Source organism: Ictalurus punctatus, chromosome 21 (assembly GCF_001660625.3).
Source record: "Ictalurus punctatus breed USDA103 chromosome 21, Coco_2.0, whole genome shotgun sequence".
NCBI lineage: Eukaryota > Metazoa > Chordata > Actinopteri > Siluriformes > Ictaluridae > Ictalurus > Ictalurus punctatus.
Window position 1 is genome coordinate 3,175,939 of NC_030436.2, and position 20,273 is coordinate 3,196,211.

The following is a 20,273-nucleotide window of genomic DNA, read 5'->3' on the forward strand; positions in this document are numbered from 1 at the left end:
AGTGTTTACATATATTATGGCTTACGGCATGTTTCTCTAAATGCTTTTAATCGAACATTTCATTTTGGGTCAATTTGAGGAGGGTTTCTGATTCCCTTAGACGTGTTTTTGCTGGATATTGCAACCCTGTTTTTCAGGGTCACACATTGCTGGAAGTATAAGAATAACTGCTTAGCAGCTATTTAAGCATACAAAGAATTAAAAGTCACTAAAAGAAAGAAAGTCCCTTTGTTCAAAATTGTATATGAAATGACTGAAAAGAATGGAATCTTTGTGCACTTTTGCATGATATGGCATCTGGTTTTGCTTTGACTAATTCCTCATGTTAGCAGCGCTTCCTTCAGATGGCAGGTACTGAACACCTTTGGACACACTTTTTTTGAGGGGCATCATTACACTGTTCACTTAAAGTGCAGTTTAAAGCAAAGGACTTCAGCTCTGTTTAAAGCGTTTCAATTTCTATTTTGGAAACAGCTTTTTGTAATCTGTAACGATGTTATGTAAAAGCTGACTTTGTGTGAAACGTTGTGCCTTTCAAACCTAATGCTCTAAACCAATACTGAAATGTAGATTATTTGATGAATGTACTGTCTGTACCCTTGTTGCAGATCGAGGTTGTGAACACATTCAAGAGTGGGACTTCCTTTCAGGGGCCACTGAGGCGCCAGTCCTCCACCACCAGCCAGAATCAGGATGTAACCAATGTTTCTAGTCCTAGTCACATGTCCTTGTCCAATGCCCTTTCCTCTCCTACCAGCACTGCTGCTGTTCCTGCTGGCCGTGAGTGACTACTTTCTGTGTGCGCTTGTCTCAGATGCCCTCTGGGAAATTTGAAATTTAATAAAAAGCAAAAGATATAGAATAGACCAAGTACAGTACATTTAAACAGCGAGGAGACCAACATGCAATTATATATATATATATATATATCCATCCATTTTCTGTACCGCTTATCCTTACTGGGTTGTGGGGAACCTTGAACCTATCCCAGGGGGCATGGGGCACAAGGCAGGGGGCACGCTGGTTGGCGTGCCAATCCATCACAGGGCACATTCACACACCCATTCATACACTATAGACACTTTTCTGGAAATGCCAATCACCCTACAATGCATGCCTTTGGACCGTGGGAGGAAACCGGAGTACCCGGAGGAAACCCCCCAAGCACGGGGAGAACATGCAAACTCTGCACACACACAGGAGGTATATATATAAACACACTAGAGTCCGAAAGTCCACTAATATTACATTTCACTCCAATAATATATTTAGAAATGATCATTTGCTTCACTTTTCAAAATCGTTGAAACACAAATCCCATCAGTGAGTACTATTCTATGCTAATACATACTGTGCTAATCGTCATCGTATCTTAACACTTAACACTTGATATCCAGTATATGTTACACGTTATGTATTATCGTCCCTTATAATAACATTATATGTGACTTATATTAATAAAGAATTACGGAAGATTCTATTCGTAAGGCATAATCCATGGCTCGGTGTGCATAACACGATTTTAATGCACGACGTGGAGGCAGAGAACCACCTGACATGAAGCGGGGTGCGGTTGCCTTTGCAGAATGCATTAAAATTGTGTAATACACACCTAGCCATGGATTATCCCACTTATACCACGGTTAGTTGTCAGCACTGACATTAATAATGAAGCTGTGAGTTGGACTACTTCAAAAATAACTGAATTCTCCCCATTCAATAGCTGTCTCACTCTGTATGCAACTGTAACTGCATGTTACTATGGTTACGATTGTTTATAGGCAGCGCATTAATTTAGAACGGTGATTAAACTGACTAGAACTAAAGGTGCATTCAGTGGTTTGAAAGCACACCGTCCAGCCAATCAGAATCGAGTATTCTGACAGATCATGGTATACATTTTTATAACTGATGAATAGCAAACAGTTATTTGTGGTAGACGCACACTTTTGGATCAATGCATTTAATGAATTACATGTGTTCTGGCAGTGGGAAAGGGAAAACAGCCCTTTAATATCCTGTTACATTTCTGCACTAGATACTAGATTAACAGTATCCATGCGATGAATATCCGCATTTAATATCCTCAAAATTTAATCCTCTACTTCATGCTGTTGCCACCTGGCAACATACCTTTTACCTTGATTTTTTTTTTTTTTTTTTTTTTTACAAGGTAAAAAAACAATTACTTGGACAAAGACGCACAACATTTACATCACCCTCAGTCTTTCTCTTTTGCCCATTGAGCATCATTCTGAGCTACCCTCATAAGAACTCTACAGCTATTCATTAATAATGCCCCCGCCCCCGGCACTAGGTTGTAGAGACATTATGTTTATGTTTCCGTGGATCCTTCCAAGATTCTCGTTAGCGCAACATCTTACGAGCGAATGGCTGAATGTATATGGCGTTATCTTTGTAACCAGCAGGTTTTGGAATTGATCCAAAAACGGTCAGGGTCGCAGCGTGGTCAAAGGGTCTGAAACGGTTTTTCTTTAATAGCTGCCTTCCTGTTTTTAGTGCATTTTAAGGGAATTTGAGGCATCCAAATGAATTACATGAAGGACTACACTTGTTGGCGGTGGAGGAATCCCTATCCACAATGTTGTATGTCGCACTCGGCTTCATTTAAATGAGAGCTGTTATTTTTAGAAAGAAGAAATGTATTATTTAACTTTTCTTTTATGTATTCTTCCACTTTTGTTTTAGGCAGCATTCATAATAATAGTTTGCATGTCTTTTGTCCAAGTATGGCAACGTACTCCAAAATACAACCCCAAATGTTTTTTTTTTTTTTTTTTTTAACTCATTTGAATTGATGAAACATTTTTTTCCCCCTTGATTCGTGCAGTAGAGGGTTAAAGGTTAATATTAAAAACAGATTTTCAGTAATAAGTCATTTCTACTATAAAGAGTGCATTTACTCATGTCATCAGAGGGCATCTTTGACCATCTGCTTCTTTCTGCTATTTTCTGAAGTCCTTTTCTTGCTTTCTTGTAACTGTATCTGAATTAATCACTTTACCCACCCCTTCCTCAGAGGACTTCTTGTCTCAATGTCCAATATGTGTTTGTCTCCCTCAGAGTGCTAATCGCCTTGGAGTGAGGGTGCAGCCTACGGCGTGAATTTCAGGTTGTGAGTCCCCCCCACCCGCTGTCCGTTGCTAAATCGATGTGAACTAATAACCTCCCGCAAAAAAAACCAAACTCACCAGGCTGCGTAAACATTCAAGTATAAGCCAACAATATCCTCAGCTAGATTTGTTTACAACAGTGTTTTGTGATTAAGTTGTGAATATTTTATTATGCTTATTATTATTATTATTATTATTATTATTATTGTGACTATTTTTTTTCTGCACAGCTTTGAAGACGTGAAGAATGTGTTGGGTATTCATCATAGTCTTGTCTTGTCTAGTCTGTGTGTAAATCTGAGCCTGACGAGGCCCATTCTGTCTCGTGGCTTCACGCTGTCAAGTCTTGCTGAACTTTAGGCCAGTTTTCCCATCGCTGTGATTCGTTTTCTCATTTTTTTTTTCTGTGTGTTGGCTTTATTGCCCCTTGCTAGTTTTCTCCCCCCCTTATTATCTGAAAAAACGTAAGGAGAATCAAATGAGGGTCAAATTGGATAGTTTGCTAGCAGCAATATTTTTTCTTTAGCACCGAGTGAAAGGTTAATGGAAGGACATGCACTACATTTTATTATAATTTAGTAAGGTTAAGTCCAGTCCAGTGCTTCTTTTAGAGATTCAGTTCATTATGTTTGAGCCCACCAGAGCAGTTTACTTCCAGAGCGATTGGGAGTTTCTGCGTTTCCTAGCCAAGTACTACTAGCAAAGTCATGTCTTTGCGATCTTAGGCTTTAAATTATCGTATTAGGGCATTTGGCAAACACCCTTTTCCAGAGTGACTTTGCTCAACTGCTTTGAAGGGATTTTTTTTTTAACTTGACCTTACTGCATTGGAACTCAGAGTAGAGGAACAGGCAGAAGGCATGGGCCAAATGCAAGAGTTAGTAGCAATGCAACAGCACAGTGAAAAGCACAGCTTGTTGAAGGTGACTCACATGTAGAGACAGGCTCTGATATACTTTCAGTTACTACAGCTCATTCTCTAATCTTGCCTTGAAGTAGAGTCCTGTCCTTCTGAGAGGCCACCAAAACAGCATTTTGACAGATAGGTCCCAGAACACGGCACGCCAACGGTTAATGTCCTGAAAGCCAGCATCAAGGCCTTTGGCAAAAGTAGTTCTTGATCCTCCTTTCAACAGAATGCAACTGATCAAATGCATGGCTCATAATATGATGTATATAAGCCCAAGGCAAGAACCTGGACTACTCTACAGTGTAGCAGTTTCATAAAGGAGCTCCCATGTGTATTCAGGAGTGCAGAGATCTCTACAAACTTGTTTAAGAGCATAAATAATGGCTGTTGTGGAAACCATAGGGCTAAAATCAATGCCACCAGTAGAAGGACCAGGTAGCCTCGCTAGTGGTGCAAGCAGATGAAGCACTGCAGGCGAATACAAATGACTGCTATTAATACACAAGTAGGAAATAAACGCAGTGGAGAAGAACTCTCATGGTCCTCTACTTAGTTGTAGAACAAGAGTGAAATACACAGACTATAGTTTTCCTTTTGGGATGGTATTATTTAAAAATCAGTGTGATTTCTGTAATAGAAGATTTGCATGTCCTCTGTGGTAGTTCTTTCACATCTAGACAGCTATGAATAAGCATGAAATGAACAACTTAACCCAGATATCTACACCACACATGGTCACATGATTTCGTTTTTATAACCATGTCTTTATAGCATACTTAAATATGGCATAGAAAAGTGAGGATTTATAGCAGACATCACACAGACTTTAGGACGGTCTGGAGACACAGCAATATGACCTGGACAAACTAAGGGCCGTGTTCAGACTTGTGTTGAACAGTTATGCAAGAGCCAGAAACAGAGGCATGTCCTTATAGTGTACAGCATCACCTCATAGTATATAGGAATATCACCTCAAGTGTGGAGCCATATTAAGTACCGGACCACTGTAATATGTGTTTCGGACTGTAAATACACTCAAACAAAGCTTTAATTCATGTCTAAATGCATGCAAGTGTTTTATCAAAGAGAAGTCATGCAAATATTGTATTACAGACAAGACCTGGATAGGTGAATAATATATGTAATATGTAAATATGTAACTATATTCTCTAGTGTTTATTGATTTTGTTTATCAAAAGATTTGTAAAACAGTATATTGGGGATTTGTACATATATTTGAATACACAGTCAACCATATGAGGCATATGTATTGGAATACTGAAACCACTATTCCAGTATTTGTTATGCTGTACCTCCACATTAATTCAGCACAAATAATATGACAATGAAAAGGCATTTATTTCAAAGAGCAGCGCTACGGTGGTATTCAAGTTAGACATATACACCGATCAGCCATAACATTAAAACCACAGACAGATGACGTGAATAACATTGATTATCTCATTACAGTGGCACCTGTCAAAGGGGTGGGATTATATTAGGCAGCAAAGTGAACAGTCAGTTCTCAATGTTCATGTGTTGGAAGAGGGACAAGCATGAGGATCTGACGGCCAAATTGTTATAGCTAGATGACTGGGTCGATGTATCTTCAAAACGGCAGGTCTTCTGGGGTGTTCCTGGTACAGCAGTGGTTAGTACCTACCAAAAGTGTTCCAAGGAAGGACAACCGGTGAACTTTATGGCAGGGTCATGGGATGTGCTGGACAAACGATTCCAAACTATAGAGGCCCCACCTCGCAACTTACAGAACGTCTTAGTGCCAGATACCACAGCACACCTTCAGAGGTCTTGTGGAGTCCATGTGGCGATGTGTCAAAGCTGTTTTAGTGGCACAAGGGGGACCTACTCAATATTATGCAAGTGGTTTTAATGATATGGCTGATCGGTGTATATCTGAACTAAAAAGGTGTGTTGAAAGTGGGCAGTCGTGAGCCGGAGCAGGCAGTCAGGCAGGACGTTTGAGGGATAAAAGAGAGATAATACATTACCAATAATGTTTAGAACAACTCCAACTAGAATAGACACAAATCAGGTACACTCTCTCTGCCCTGTCAATCACAGTGACACTAGCCAATCATGGGTGTCTGTGAGCTCAGTCCCAGGTTGGTAGGAAGGGAGGGGGGGTGGGGGAGATTAATATTCATTGACATTAGTAGAAACATGCCTTTCCACTGTGACCACATAAAGTTCGTTAATCAGAACTGCTCAAGTATTGAGCTGAAATTCAATAAAGACTTTTGCTGCACATTTAATATTTTAGTTATTATGTCAGTACATTACGAGGAAAGCATAATTGCAGTGGAAAAATGATACTTGATTAATATCAGGCCTTTTCCCACATATGTTCATTAAATTTTGCGAATATTCATATTAGACAGATAGTACATCCCTAATCTATACTATCAAGATCTTATTATGTTAGGTCATTGAGTATACTGTGATATTGTACATTTCTGCATAGCTGCAGTCTTGTCCAGAAATAAGACAGTTTGTCTTAGCAAACATGACCAAGTATTTTGTGGCCTATACTTGAGTGTTTACACAAAAACGCATGGCGTTGTCAAGAGAACAGACTGCAGTCTGTTCCTGTCTTTTCTTACTCCGTGTACATTGTGCGTGTGTGTGTGTCTGTGTGTGTGTGTGTGCCTGTGTTTGTTCGAAATGTCTTCACATAGTGTTGTCCTGAGCTGCATGTTTTCATTGTGTTGTTGTACTGCTTGGTGTATTGCCATCGTGTTGTGACTCTATGCTTCATGAAGCATAGAACTCACTGGCTCATTTTCTCATCTCACCCGTCTCTCCGTATCGTATCCTGAGCTTGTGTTGACTCATTTGATGTGTTTCTTCTAAACTCATCCTGGGTCTGAAATCTTATCTTTTTCTCTTACCATGTTTTACTTTTAAAAAAAAAACAAAAACCTGCATGTGTTTTTCTTTTCCTTTGAAAATTAACAGAAATTGTCTCTAGGTATACAACAAACCGGATCTCACTGTATACCGGTATTCTGTGCTGTGCAAAGAAAGGAACCCTGCTTATTCATTTCTCTGGCTTTTTTTTTTTTTTCCATTTTATTTCCTTACAGTTCTTTTTACCCTTTCATTTGAGCTAACGTTTGAATAGATTTTTCAAACGTGGTGCAGCGATGTCTCAGTGCACGGTAGAGTAGTGAATTTGGGAATGCCTTTCCGAGTTTTTGAAGCTGTGGATTGTGGCGGTTCCTGTGGTATTCTCTCGTTTTTCTTATCTTCCCCATATATCATTTCCCACTATGAAAAGGGACTCATTCATTTCGATCTCTGTCCTTTCACAGATCCGCGTGGTGAATGCGTTCCGTAGCTCGCTCTACGAAGGCCTGGAAAAACCCGAATCTCGAACCTCCATCCACAACTTCATGACCCATCCTGAGTTTAGAATAGAGGACTCGACACCCCACATCCCCCTCATAGACGACACTGACATAGATGACGAGGCGGCCAGGAAGAATTCAAGCCAGCCATCATCTCCCAACAAGAACAACAATGCCATCGACAGCGGCATAAACCTCACCACCGACACAAGTAAATCTGCTGCCTCATCCAGTCCCGGGAGCCCCCTTCATAGTCTGGAGACTTCGCTCTAGCCCTGATCGCCCGGGAAAATCCAATATAATCCTCACACAGGACGATACACGATATAGAGCCAACACGCACAAATGTGCGGTTGACTGAACGTGTGGTCCGAAAGCGTGTTATGTTTTTTTGTTCCTTCTTCTCCGCCGATGCTTTTAGGAGATCGAGATTTTAATTGGAACGTTTTCTGGATCGACTTGAAAAACAGAAACGGACCACTCCCTTTTCCTGAGAACGCGATGGACCACAGTGAGAATTATTTAAATTGAATTCAGCTACTCTAACTGCTTCTCCTGCATGAATGTACATTACCTGAGTTTTTATTTTGAAAACGATTTGATTTAAAATTCTTGGATTTGATTTGGTGGGAAGTGCCGTGGGCTGCAACTTTTAAGACTCTGATTCACTGATCTCTGAGTATCGTGTGTGGCATGTACCTAACTGTATAGATTTATTTGGTTAATGAATAAATTGTGTATCGAGGTTGCAGGGCTCGACTTGCACAAGTAGATTTTGCACCTGTTGGAAAAAGAAGAACCTATGGAAAATAGCATTTCGTAAAAATACTATATATAATATACATAAATATATAAATATATATACAGAGTTTATCTTTGTTGGCATGTTGCCTTGTTTCTGCTTCAATGACTCTAACTACTTTAACTTATTTATGTCCTAAAGAGAATGTAATTTGTTTACAAAAAAAACCATAGATGCGTCCTTTTTTGAATTTTTTTTTTTTTTTTTTTTTTTTTTTTTTTTTTTAAACAATAGGGTTTAAACCATATGGCAGACATAGTTGGAAACGCTCAAGCTGTCAAATACACTCCTCTAGGTGTTTTATTACGAGCCGTGTGCTGGACTTGCCTGCTATTTTGTCATATAATGTAGATATTTTTAGAAGATTATAAAAGAAACCAAAATATAGTGGGATTATATAATTAACGTGGCATCTTAGTATTGTACGATTGTCGGGATGAACAGTTCCCTCCTTCTTAATCCCGCCCCCAACTTGGATTTTAAGATGAAGGTTTAATTTCTATACACGCTCGTTTGAATTTTTTTACATTCACTGCTTGGGAATGAAACCTTTCGGTCCGTCTTGAATATAAGCCTCCATTTCAGGTTGGATTTAACGATATAGTTTAGAAAACACTGCTTATTTAATACAGAAAAAAACAACAAAAAGATGTTTTCACTTGTGTGCGACCATCACAGGCTGCAGATTGTTTTGGATTTTATGTTCTAAAGGATGTAAATTAAGTTATTATTTGGCTCTATGGAAATCAAAGTTGTGTTGAAAATCTTGTGATATATTGTGTTGATTCTTTTTTTTTTTTTTTTCTTTTTTTTTTTTTTTTTCCTCCATTCCTAGATTTCCTTTCTTTGAAAGACAGAACCCGGCTGCAGAGCTGTTGACATTTTGAACTACCGGAAAAATGAAACGAAACTAAGAGGAACAAAAAAAAAAAAACAAAAACGAAAAAAACAAACAAACAAAAAAAAAAAACGGAATGTGGCTTTTGAATTTTTTCTAAGAAGAAAAGATAATACATATATGATGATCATTTTTCTGCACTATCCAGATATGAATGAATTTCTGTGGTGTAAAATTAGATGTGCTTCTGTGTGTTAAAAATCAAAGCTTGTCTTCCTGCAGTCAGTAAAAAAATATACTCTAGCATCTCAACAGTATTCAGTAGTTGTTAATAATTATTTATTGTGCTATAGAGAGGACAACACGAAATGAAGGCACATTTACAGGGGAAACTGATGTAACTAAGATCCCTAAAATTCCCTTATTATTATCTCCTAAATTGGAACTATGGGGAAGCATGATCTTATGCTTAATATGCAAGCTAATCTCACTTTCCTCTGGTCCTGACCTGATTTATTGTTATTTTTATTTTTTTTAAATGTTCTATCAGTTTGTTTCCTCATCATGAGATGGTGCATAAGCTTTAATCGTTAGCTCAGGCATGCGTATCAGAATCCTGTAACTCCCTGGTAGTTTATTTCAGAGCAACTTCTGCCAAAACTGTCAGCCTTTCTATGGTACAGTTTCATTTCTAATGGTGAATGTGAATGAATATGGTAAGTACTTTGTATACAGAGAGAACTGGACTCCATTTTTAGAGTTACAACAATTCCATTGCCCTGCAAATAAAAACAACAACAACAACCCGACAACAATACAGATCAATAACCACACTCCGTCCCATTAACTGTTTTTAAGCATTCTAATAATTCTGAATAATATTTCTTGCAATACATCAGCTTCTATGTACTGTACTTAGCAAGCATGCATTTTGTGGAACAAAGAAGATAACATGCCACTGATACTTTTGGCACTCTAGAAAATTTATGGGTAAATGATAAGTGTTCATTCATCTTGTTTTATGATTTATTTTTTTTTTTTTTTTTTTTTTTAAATCTATACAATAATTGTAAATAAAGAATTCAATGTCCGTGTTCATTTAATACTATGCAAAACGTCATGCTTTCTGATTGTCACCCACCTCCCCGTAGAGAGTGTCGCTGGAATGTTTGTGGTCTCAAAAAAAAAAAAAAAAAAAAAAAGGTCCTTAAATGATGTGATGTAAATGGATTTTCTAGCCTGAAAAAAGTGAAGAACTGTGACTCTTGCCGCTTGACTGTCCACACCACAACTCCAGACAGCAGCGTGAGTGGAAAATTAAAAACAAATACACAAAAAAAGAGGAAAAAACAAAACAAAACAGCACTTAATAAATTCCCAGAGCAGCATGAACCAGAACGGTGTCTAATCCACAGTTTTGGAGTCTTGTGTGATGCTTTCCTAAGTGTGTGTGTGAGAGAGAGTGTGTTACAGTTTGCTTTCAACACAGAAATCAAAATGAATGCAATCCAAGACTAACCTATTGCCCAACAGCTATGCGGAGCTACCTAGTGTCCCTATAGGAGCGTGGTGGTGCTTAAGGACCAAAATATGTCAGAGTGGCCCATGGGAACTACATTTGCACGTTCTTGATGCTCATGTAATGCCAGTGGGCATCTGAATGTGCTTGGAAGAGCACCAGCTGCTCTGTTCTGTATACAGGAGCAAACAAACTTGTGATAATAGTGAGTTTGAAAGTTGGGAACTGCAGACCGGTGGCAAAGCAATAACCCTGCATGAATTAGTAGAGAAATCAAGTTGCTTCTACGCAGGTGTATTGCATGGTTGAATTAAATAATAAACATTGGTTGTATCTCAATCGGCTTCCCAGGTCGTGAATCAGCATATCGTGTACACGGGTTTGGGTACCCTGGCTCACTACACATTGGGACACTCATGGGTCAATCTCTGGTGACATGACTACGTACTCGCGTTGTTAAACGTCACCACTGGCATTTATCAACAACAGGCAGGACTGATATCTTTCTGACGTTATGTCATATCAATTTGTTAGCTTAATCGCGCACATTTCTGTCATGGTATTCGAGCGGGATCGTATACTTGCTAGTGGGTTTTTTTGAAATCATTCAACACTTAAAAGTTGTTCGAGTCAAACAAAGCACCTGTAGGACGTCAAATAAAGTTATAAATCGTTAAAGTACATAATCATTTGAGAGAGCTACAACAACGATGACAAGCAGCTTATATTTGTAGATGAAGGTGTGTTTGTTTTTTTTTTTTTGTGCTGACAGGCTTCAGAAAATATGACGTCATTTCCAGTAAGGGAACATAGTGATTATGGATGTTCCCTGGTTTTTGCGGTGTATTGTGGGATGTTTTACTAAGCAAACGTTCCAGTACACCGGAAGGATTTTGCAATTGAGACAGACTTTAAAACGGCCGACTCCCTGATCTACTGAACTAGGGAGCCGATTGAGACGCACCCATCCTAACGTGCTCTGTGGCATGTAGCAAAATGCTGCGCAGGCCCAAGCTAATCTCCATGAATCAAGATGGCAAGAGGAAAAGTGCTAAGTTCTAAGAAAAAACTTTGAAAGAGGGTTAATTAGTGAGGCGTAAAGTCACTGCTGGGGTAGTTGTGTTTCAATTTGAACAACTAAAGTGACATCATTTGGAGCTATGGGAAAGATTCTTAACTGTGATGCTTCTGCATTAGATATTTATCTAATGAAAAAAATGTCAATAACCAATAGGAACATCCTGTGTGAGCAGACTGTCAGCTACATCTGTATTTATTTATTTATTTTTATAGCTACCTTTTTTGTTTGTTATCTCAGATTACACTCTTTAGTTAGTCGTTTTTATCCTAGCTTGTTTATTTTAAAGACATTTAGAAGCTTTAGTTGTAGACCATTAGGAAGACTCAAGGTTGCGATATATTAACCAAAATCATATCAGCGTTATAAATGGTTCATATTACGCTGACGTGGTGGTCATAGATTTGGTTATATTCCCTGAATCATTTATAACCTCAAAGATGGTAAATACGTCATGTTTAGAACAGTGTTTAATAACACTATTCACATGCGCATTAGATGTTATTTTTAACATGACATATTTCTACACTTAGTCATGGTTGACTGGCTGCTTACATAAAGGTACAAGGGAGTAAAAGGAAATTGTAATTATTCAAAAGTGTACTGCTGCAGTCTTTGAGATATACATAGCACCTTGGGTTAGAATTTAGTTTCGCCTCATCCGCCTGATTATTTGAATTTTGTTGTTATTCAACCTATAAGATCAAATAAGTCATGAAATGACATTGTTCAGTGTACCTACTGGTTCATCATGGGTATTCAACCGAGACGAAATAAATCCAGCTTCTAAATAATTGTCTAGTAAACATCGCCTTCCTGCAGGACATAGCCTTTATCCCTGATCTATTGACTCAAAAAAAAAGAAAAGAAAAGGAGACTATAAGGAGATACCATCAATGAATATCATCACTGGAGCAGAAAGCATTAGTCACAGCCATAGAATGAAATGATTTAAAAAATGATGGTGTCAATCCACTATTAGTATACAAATAGACGGATAGGCTTAACTTTTGTAGTGCGTGTGTAAGGTAGATCGAAACACGTCTTCCATATCAGGGATGGAGCAGGGTCGGAGAACATTTTCAAGGTCGAGGGCGTTTGGTTCATCACCTAACCAAACCTAAACCTAAACAAAAGTGTAAGTGCGAGCTACTATTTATTGGGGGGGGAATAAGTATTCTCATATTGAATACAATTAATCTCAACACACATGCATATGGTAGATTCCTGCTCATTGTTTCTGTTAGCTTTCACAATTTTATTTTTGAAACTACACTGCATTTTTCACCCTCTTCGTTAGCATGTAGACAAGACAACTGAAGTTTTTTTTGAAGACACACACACACACACAAAAAAAAAGATTGCTGATTTTAGTCAATTACAAAGTTGTTCACTAAATTAAACACCAGAGGGTGGCATGGAGACAGAAATGTAAACCTTTGGAGCCAAGTGTTTCAAACGCCCCAATAGCTCTGTTTTTAAAAAATCTCAAACGATTTGAATATCGTGGAAAAGTAATTTTTTCCCACCCATAATTTAATTCAAAAAGTGGAACTTTCATATATTCTAGATTCATTACACATAAAGTGAGATATTTCAAGCCTTTTTTTGTTTTAATCTTGATGATTGTGGTGTACAGCTCATGGAAATCAAAAAGTCCAGTATCTTAAAATATTAGAATGAAGAATTTATAATACAGAAATGTCGACCTGAGAAGACTCTAATCAGTGAATTAACTCAAAACACCTGCAAAGGTTTCCTGAGACTTTAATCAGTCTCGGTCTGGTTCAGTACACAACCACAATCATGGTGAAGATGAAAGTAAATTTAGTATTTTATTTGGAAATCAAGGTTCCAGAGTCTGGAGGAAGAGTGGAGAGGAACAGAATCTGAGTTGCTTGAAGTCCAGTGTGAAGTTTCCACAGTCAGTGATGATTTGGGTTGCCATGTCATCTGCTGGTTTTGGTCCACTGTGTTTTCTCAAGTCGAGAGTCGATGCAGTGTCTACCAGGAGATTTTAGAGAACTTCGTGCTTCTGCTGCTGACGAGCTGCTGACGAGCTTTATGGAGATGCACCTGCCTACAGTGCCAAAACTACTAGTAACTGGTTTACTAACCGTGGTATTACTGTGCTTGATTGTCCAGCCGACTCACCTGACCCGAACCTCATAGAGAATCTACGAGAGACACCAGACCCAACAATACAGACGAGCTGAAGACCGCTATCAAAGCAACCTGGGCTTCCAGAACACCTCAGCAGTGCCTCAGGCTGATTGCCTCCATGCCACACCGCACTGATGCAGTAATTCATGCAAAAGGATTAAAGCCCTGACCGAGTATTGAGTACATAACAGAAGGTCGACATTTCTATATTATTAATTCTTTATTCTAATATTCTGAGATACTGGATTTTTGATTTCCATGAGCTGTACGCCATAATCATTAAGATTAAAACAAGAAAGACTTGAAACATTTCACTTTGTCTAATGAATCTAGAACATATGAAAAGTTCCACTTTTTGAATTAAATTACGGAAAAAAATGAACTTTTCCACCATGTTGTAATTTTTTGACATGCACCTCTAAGTGCAAATACTTCTTTGACTTCTTTGACATAAACAATGGCGAAAGCCTAGTTGGGGCTTGTGAGGAAGAGGAAGAAAACCTTGATAGGAGATTTGTATGAAAATGCTTTTAATATGATCTCAGACTACAATCAATGGACATGAACAAATGACTCAATCAACGATTCATGTTCTTACTGTATCAGCACTCAAGTTATTGTGCAAGGTTTTTTTGTTTTGTTTTGTTAAGTAACAGGTCAAATGTATTGCAGGCTGTGTTGTGTTCAAACATCAGAATGGGGAATCTGAGGGACTTTGAACATAGCATAGTTGTTGTTGCCAGATGGGCTGGTTTGAATATTTTAGAAACTGCTGATCTCCTGGGATCTTCATGCACAATAGACTACAGACTTTACACAGAATAGTGCGATAAACAACAACAAAAAAACATCCAGTGAGTGACAAAAATGCCTAGTTGATGAGTGAGGTAATATGAGAATGGCCGTACTGGTTTTAGCTGAGAGGATGGCTACGGTAACTCAAATAACCACTCTTTTCAACTGTGGTGAGCAGAATGCACAAAAACGTTGAAACTTGTGGGGATTGGGCTACAACAGCAGAAGTCCACTGTGCTGAGAATGGTCCACCACCCAAAATAGTCTCTGCTCAGTGGTGCTCCTATAGTGGTTCCTGTCCAGTAATGGATTAACACGGGCAGCTGGTATAAATAGCAAGGGTAAGCCCTTCCTGTTTTTCCAAAAAAAACAACAACAACAACAAAAAAAACAATTTAATGTTTAATATCTGCTGTTATACCCCAATTCTCTTGAAATCTGAATAGTCAGCAAGTGTTGATTAATTTTCTATAACAGCACGGTTCTGTAAGTAGTTCTGAAGTATAGAGCTGAAATATAAACGACAGGTTTATAGTAATACACTTGTTCTAATACATTATTATTTCTATAGACCAGCTCATTCACAGGGACCTTTATGGCAGACGGTCCACATAATCTAAGTGTCGTTATTTAAGACAGAAAATGTACAGTATAAATATAGTGTTGATATAGTAAAGTCTTTTAATTTGTTCAACATTTGTGGAAGGAGTCTTCAGCGTCAGCACTTTGTAGCAGTCAGTAAGTTTTCGGACACAGGGACGTCTTCAGGACAGACAAGACTGCACTTGTTCCATGCATTAATAAATAAAAATGATATTATTTTTATTAATAAAGCATAATAAAGCACTTCAGGATGTGCTGCTATAGGAAAAATAATCCACAGTGGGTTGGTGTGATGTGCCTTTGCATCATAGCACTATGTCTTGGATTATTTTCCCATAATAACACATCCTATTGTGTTTAAATCCTTGCTTAACAACTGTTGTAAGGCAGATTATTGTGGAACCAAGCACAACGGTCATAAGGGGGGGAAAAGAGAATAGTTAGTAATTGCATGCTTACAAAATTACCAATATGGTGGGCTTTAACTAGCAAAAATGCCAACAAGTGTAGCTACAGTATAACTAGTGTGATTTATAAATGGCATCTTTAAGATTGCAAGAACATCAATAGACTCATTTCTTTCTCTCTCTCTCTCTCTCTCTCTCTCTCTCTCTCTCTCTCTCTCTCTCTCTCTCTCTCTGTGTGGATAGAGTGTGGAGGTTCTATTATGAATAGAGCCAAGCTATGTTGCAAAATCATTTAGTTTTTAAATGTAATGTATGAGATTTCTTACATTATGTAAGGTCCCTCAAGCTTAATACTTTTTTTTTTTTTTTTAAGGAAAAGATAAAATAGACTTCCTGATTGTAGTACAAATATTTAGCCAATAGTCTGACTGCCTGGGCCTCCCACTTTGTGAGAAACACTATGCTCTGAATCAGAATGAGACTCAGAATCACTCCTGCCTGTATGCATCTGATTCGTTTCAGAAAATCACTGACCCGCTCTTTGTCTCCACACGTGATCGATTGTACTTGACAGGTGATATGGAGTGATAACTGGATGTAATTAATCATAGGACATAAATGTGGCCATGCTAATGAATCCTCAGAGACTTCCTGTGGTTACTAGCTTTCCATCAAACCTAAATGCATTTTGGAGCTCTTTAAACCTTGCATTGTGGAAAGGGGATTATTTTTTGTGGGAAAATTCAGCCTCCCAGCAAGAGGACAGCTCCTGCTTTTCCTTTCTTTTTTATATTTAGGCAGCAAAAATTAGCCAAATACAAATAATCCAGACTGCCAACAAAGCCTTTGTTGCAATGCCGGGCTTTAGGGTATTAATCTTCTTGTCATGCTGTGCTGTTTGTCTCTTAGTTAAACAGCTTTTTAACAATGAGACATTTAAGGATTTCTCTTCTTATATTACAAAAATAACAGTCTATGGGATGGTAGTGGTTTCAGCCATATTTTGCACTATTAAGGAAAAATAAAGAAAAGTAACCGACGAGAAAGAGAGAGAGGACCAGTAGGCAAAGATCTTCCACGTCAGGAATCCTCCATTTGCATTCAGAGATGCACACTGGCACAGCCATGGAATATTTAGCGAGCTCCCACAGGCGGCTCAAGATTAAGGCTCCAATGAATTCAAGTCCATGCGCGGACTGATTTCCTGAGAGAATGGACCTTTATTGAGGCCTGGTTTGAATCATGCTGCTTTCCTTTTGGCCCAATGGAGGTAGAGGTAATTGACAGTCCTTTAGAAAACGCCAACACTGGTACTTTTTTGGAAGGGGATTGATTTTGAAATTACTCTGCCTTGGGGTCTTTAAAGGCCGGACTGGAAAATGCAGGCCATTGGTAATTGTTCTAATGAGATCAGCGTACCTACGGTTCCTGTTAGGGAGGCCCGTTTGTGGGAATGACATGGGAAACTAAGAAAATGGCCCAACAAACTACACTCCCCCCCTCACCTCGCAATGACCAACACCATCACAAGCACAAAAAAAGAGGGTCTTAGTTAAGAAAAAGCTTCCGCTGTTCAGACCTGTTCACTAATTTCATTGTTGTGGCTGCTGGTTGTTTTAGGAGAACATTTGAAACTTGTGCCATGAGCTTGCTTTTGCCTTAGAGTCAAAAGCACACTGGTCTAGCTAGGAGTTGCCAATATCTACTTCCTTGTAAGCAAAAGGTTAATCGGTACAAAATATAAACATCATTAGATTTGCTTAATGAGATGTGATTATTTGCAAATAAATCCATTCATTTGTTTATATGTATATTTACAGACAGAAAAACGCCTAAAATGGATTGCATGGTAACACAGTGGGTAGCGTCGTTACTTCACAGCTCCAGGGTGTCCAGTCCATGTGGGTTTCCTCCAGGTTCTCTAGTTTTCTCCTGTCTCCCCAAAACATGCTGGCAGTCTCTAAAATTGTCCCTAGGTATGAATATGTGCCAGTTTGTGTGTGTGCATGGTGACCAGCAATGGTCTGGTATGTGTTCCCACCTCCTGACTCTGGATCCACTGCAACCCTGTCCAGGATAAAGTGGTTACTGAAGCTTGATGAGTGATTGAAAATGCCAAAAATGTTCAGTGTCTCCATGAGAACTCGCTAGCAATTTAAATTGTGCTTCAAATATTAAATATGGGCTTAAAAACGTGCATGCCCAAAAATCTGTTATAGTGACGGGTGAAATAATGGTTAAAGGTCATAGTTGGGACTACACCATTTGTTTCACCATAACCATGTATGTTTACACCTAGATTAAATAAAGATTGTTTAACCTTAAGTTGTTTAAACTGCTTATACAACACTGTTTATTTTGTATTGTAGAATTTTTCTTTTAGAGCCGTTGAGTTTTATAGAAATAATGCAAAAGCCTCAATCCTCATCCAAATGTATTGATGTGAATTATTGTAAACTTTCAGTACTGAGCTGTGTAAGAGTGTTTACTTAAAGGAAAACTGCATCTTGAAACATGTTAAAAAAAGTCATGTGAAAAATAAGTACACCCCATGCGAATTGTTTTTTTGTTGTTGTTGTTGATGTATTTGGACAAGCAAACATGTGATCCTCTTTGAAACAGTGGCTATTAATAACGTTGACACACTTTATCGAATGACACATAAAATTGACATTTTGTAGTAATTTTCACAATTTAAATGAACAAAAAAACAACAGTTCAGTCTCATGGAAAAAGTAAGTACACACCTACATTTATCACACCTTCAAATCCATAAAATTAGAATCAGGTGTTCAAGATTGCGTACCAGTGATTAGAACCTGCTTGGGGAGTGCAGGTGGAACGGGTCTTATTTATACCCCTCTCATCTACTGTCTGGTGTGCCCTTTGTTATTAAGGTGTGTGGTGTCATCATGCCAAGATCTAAAGAGTTCTGTAAGGCCTTCAGTAAAAAGGTTGTGGATGCCTATGAGTCTGGCAAGGGATTTTAAAAGATCTCCAAATTATTTGAAATACATCATTTCACTGTAAGGAAAATAATCTACAAGTGGCACAGATTTCAAACAACTGCCAATTAGTCCAGGACTGCCCGTCCCAGCAAATTCAGCCCAAGGGCAGACCGTCTGATGCAAAAAGAAGTCTCCAAAAATCCCAAAATTTCATCACAGGATCTGCTAGTAGTTCTTACAAGTGTTGGTATCAAAGGACATGCCTTTATAATCTGAAAAAAGATTGGACAAATTTGACCTGCATGGGAGGCATGCAGGGAAAAAAGCCTTTGCTGTCTAAAAAGAACATTAGAGCAGGAGTACAGTTTGCCAATGCGCATATAGGCAAAGACCAGGCCTTTTGGAATAATGTGCTCTGGACAGACGAATCAAAGAGAGTTGTTTGGTCACAGTAACAGCAGACATGTTTGGGGCAGACCAAAGACAGCTTTTCAGGAGAAGCACCTCATACCAACTGGGAGGCACGGTGGTGGAAATGTTATGGTTTGGGGTTGCTTCGCTGCCTCAGGGACTGGACAGCTTGCATTCATTGATTCAACTATGAATTCTGCATCTTATCAAGGAGTGCTTGAAAATAATCTGAGGCCATCTGTTTGAAAGTTCTAGTTATACCTAAAGTGGCACCTTTCAGTGGGATAATGATCCTAAGCACACGAGCAAATCCACCAAGGAACGGCTCAAAAAGAAGAAATGCAGGGTTATGGAATGGCTGAGTCAAAGCCCGGATTTGAATCCCACTGCAATGTTGTGGGGGGATTTGAAACGGGGGCAGTACATGCAAGAAAACCCTAAAACATTCTTTCAGCAACTGAAAGAATTTTGCATGGAAGACTGGTCAAAAATGCCAGCAAGCCGATGTGAGAGACTGGTGGACAATTATGCAAAACGCCTACAAGAAGTTATTTCTGCTAAAGGGGGGCAATACTAGCTTCTGAGGCCAAAGGTGTACTTACTTTTTCCACAGAAGAATATCACATCTATTGATATTTCTGTTGAATAAACGGTCGTAAAAGCTTTTTTTTTTTCCTCGTCGTTTTCTTCAAGTAGATCCCCTTTATCAATAGGCACTGCTTCAAAGATGATCAAATGTTTGCTTGTCCAAATATGTCAAAAGAGCCAACAATTTCCATGGGGTGTACTTATGTATGCTTATATTAAAATGTTTGTAGTGCGCATAGCAAGTCTGGACCTAATTTGTTGGTATGTGATTCATTTTATTCATTTCCCTTGAGAAGTTTGTGCCATGCTGACATCACAGCAGGACATTTTAGTGCAGTTAAAATGGCATTGAATAGGATTTAATAGGATAGAAACACAAGCGAGAACAGTCAGGTTTCACTGATAGCTCTAAAAACAAAACAGCAAGAGTTTCTTTTCTCACTCACCATTTTCCTCAAACGTTCAATGTCCTATTAATGAGAAATCAAACACAGAAGTAGTGGAGACAGCATGGCTAGTTAGCAATCTACAAGATAAAGAGTGTGATGGTGTTGACAGTGGTATTGGTATGAACGTTGAAGCTTTTGAGGAGGTGACAGGGCTAGACAGACTAAAGGACTAAAGCACTGGTGCATCAATTTCTTTAGGTAGAGATGAAATGAGGGTTAAATCCCACTGACACCACTATCAGCAGGTAGGTGAATAATAT

The 20,273-nt window shown here is 38.6% G+C and overlaps 1 protein-coding gene across 3 annotated transcripts in view; it reads left to right on the forward strand.

Annotated features, from left to right (window-relative positions):
* atp2b2 (ATPase plasma membrane Ca2+ transporting 2) overlaps positions 1-10,817 on the forward strand; it is a 170,684-nt gene extending 159,867 nt beyond the window's left edge. For 2 of the 3 annotated variants that reach the window (XM_053674094.1, XM_017451031.3), the window contains exon 23: positions 7,377-10,817. In XM_053674094.1, the coding sequence (XP_053530069.1) occupies positions 7,377-7,685 (309 nt within the window). In that variant the 3' untranslated portion in view covers positions 7,686-10,817. Of the gene's footprint in view, positions 1-608; positions 696-7,376 lie in introns of all 3 variants that reach the window. The other variant, XM_053674095.1, reaches the window with a different exon arrangement.
* Positions 10,818-20,273: the final 9,456 nt, after the last annotated feature.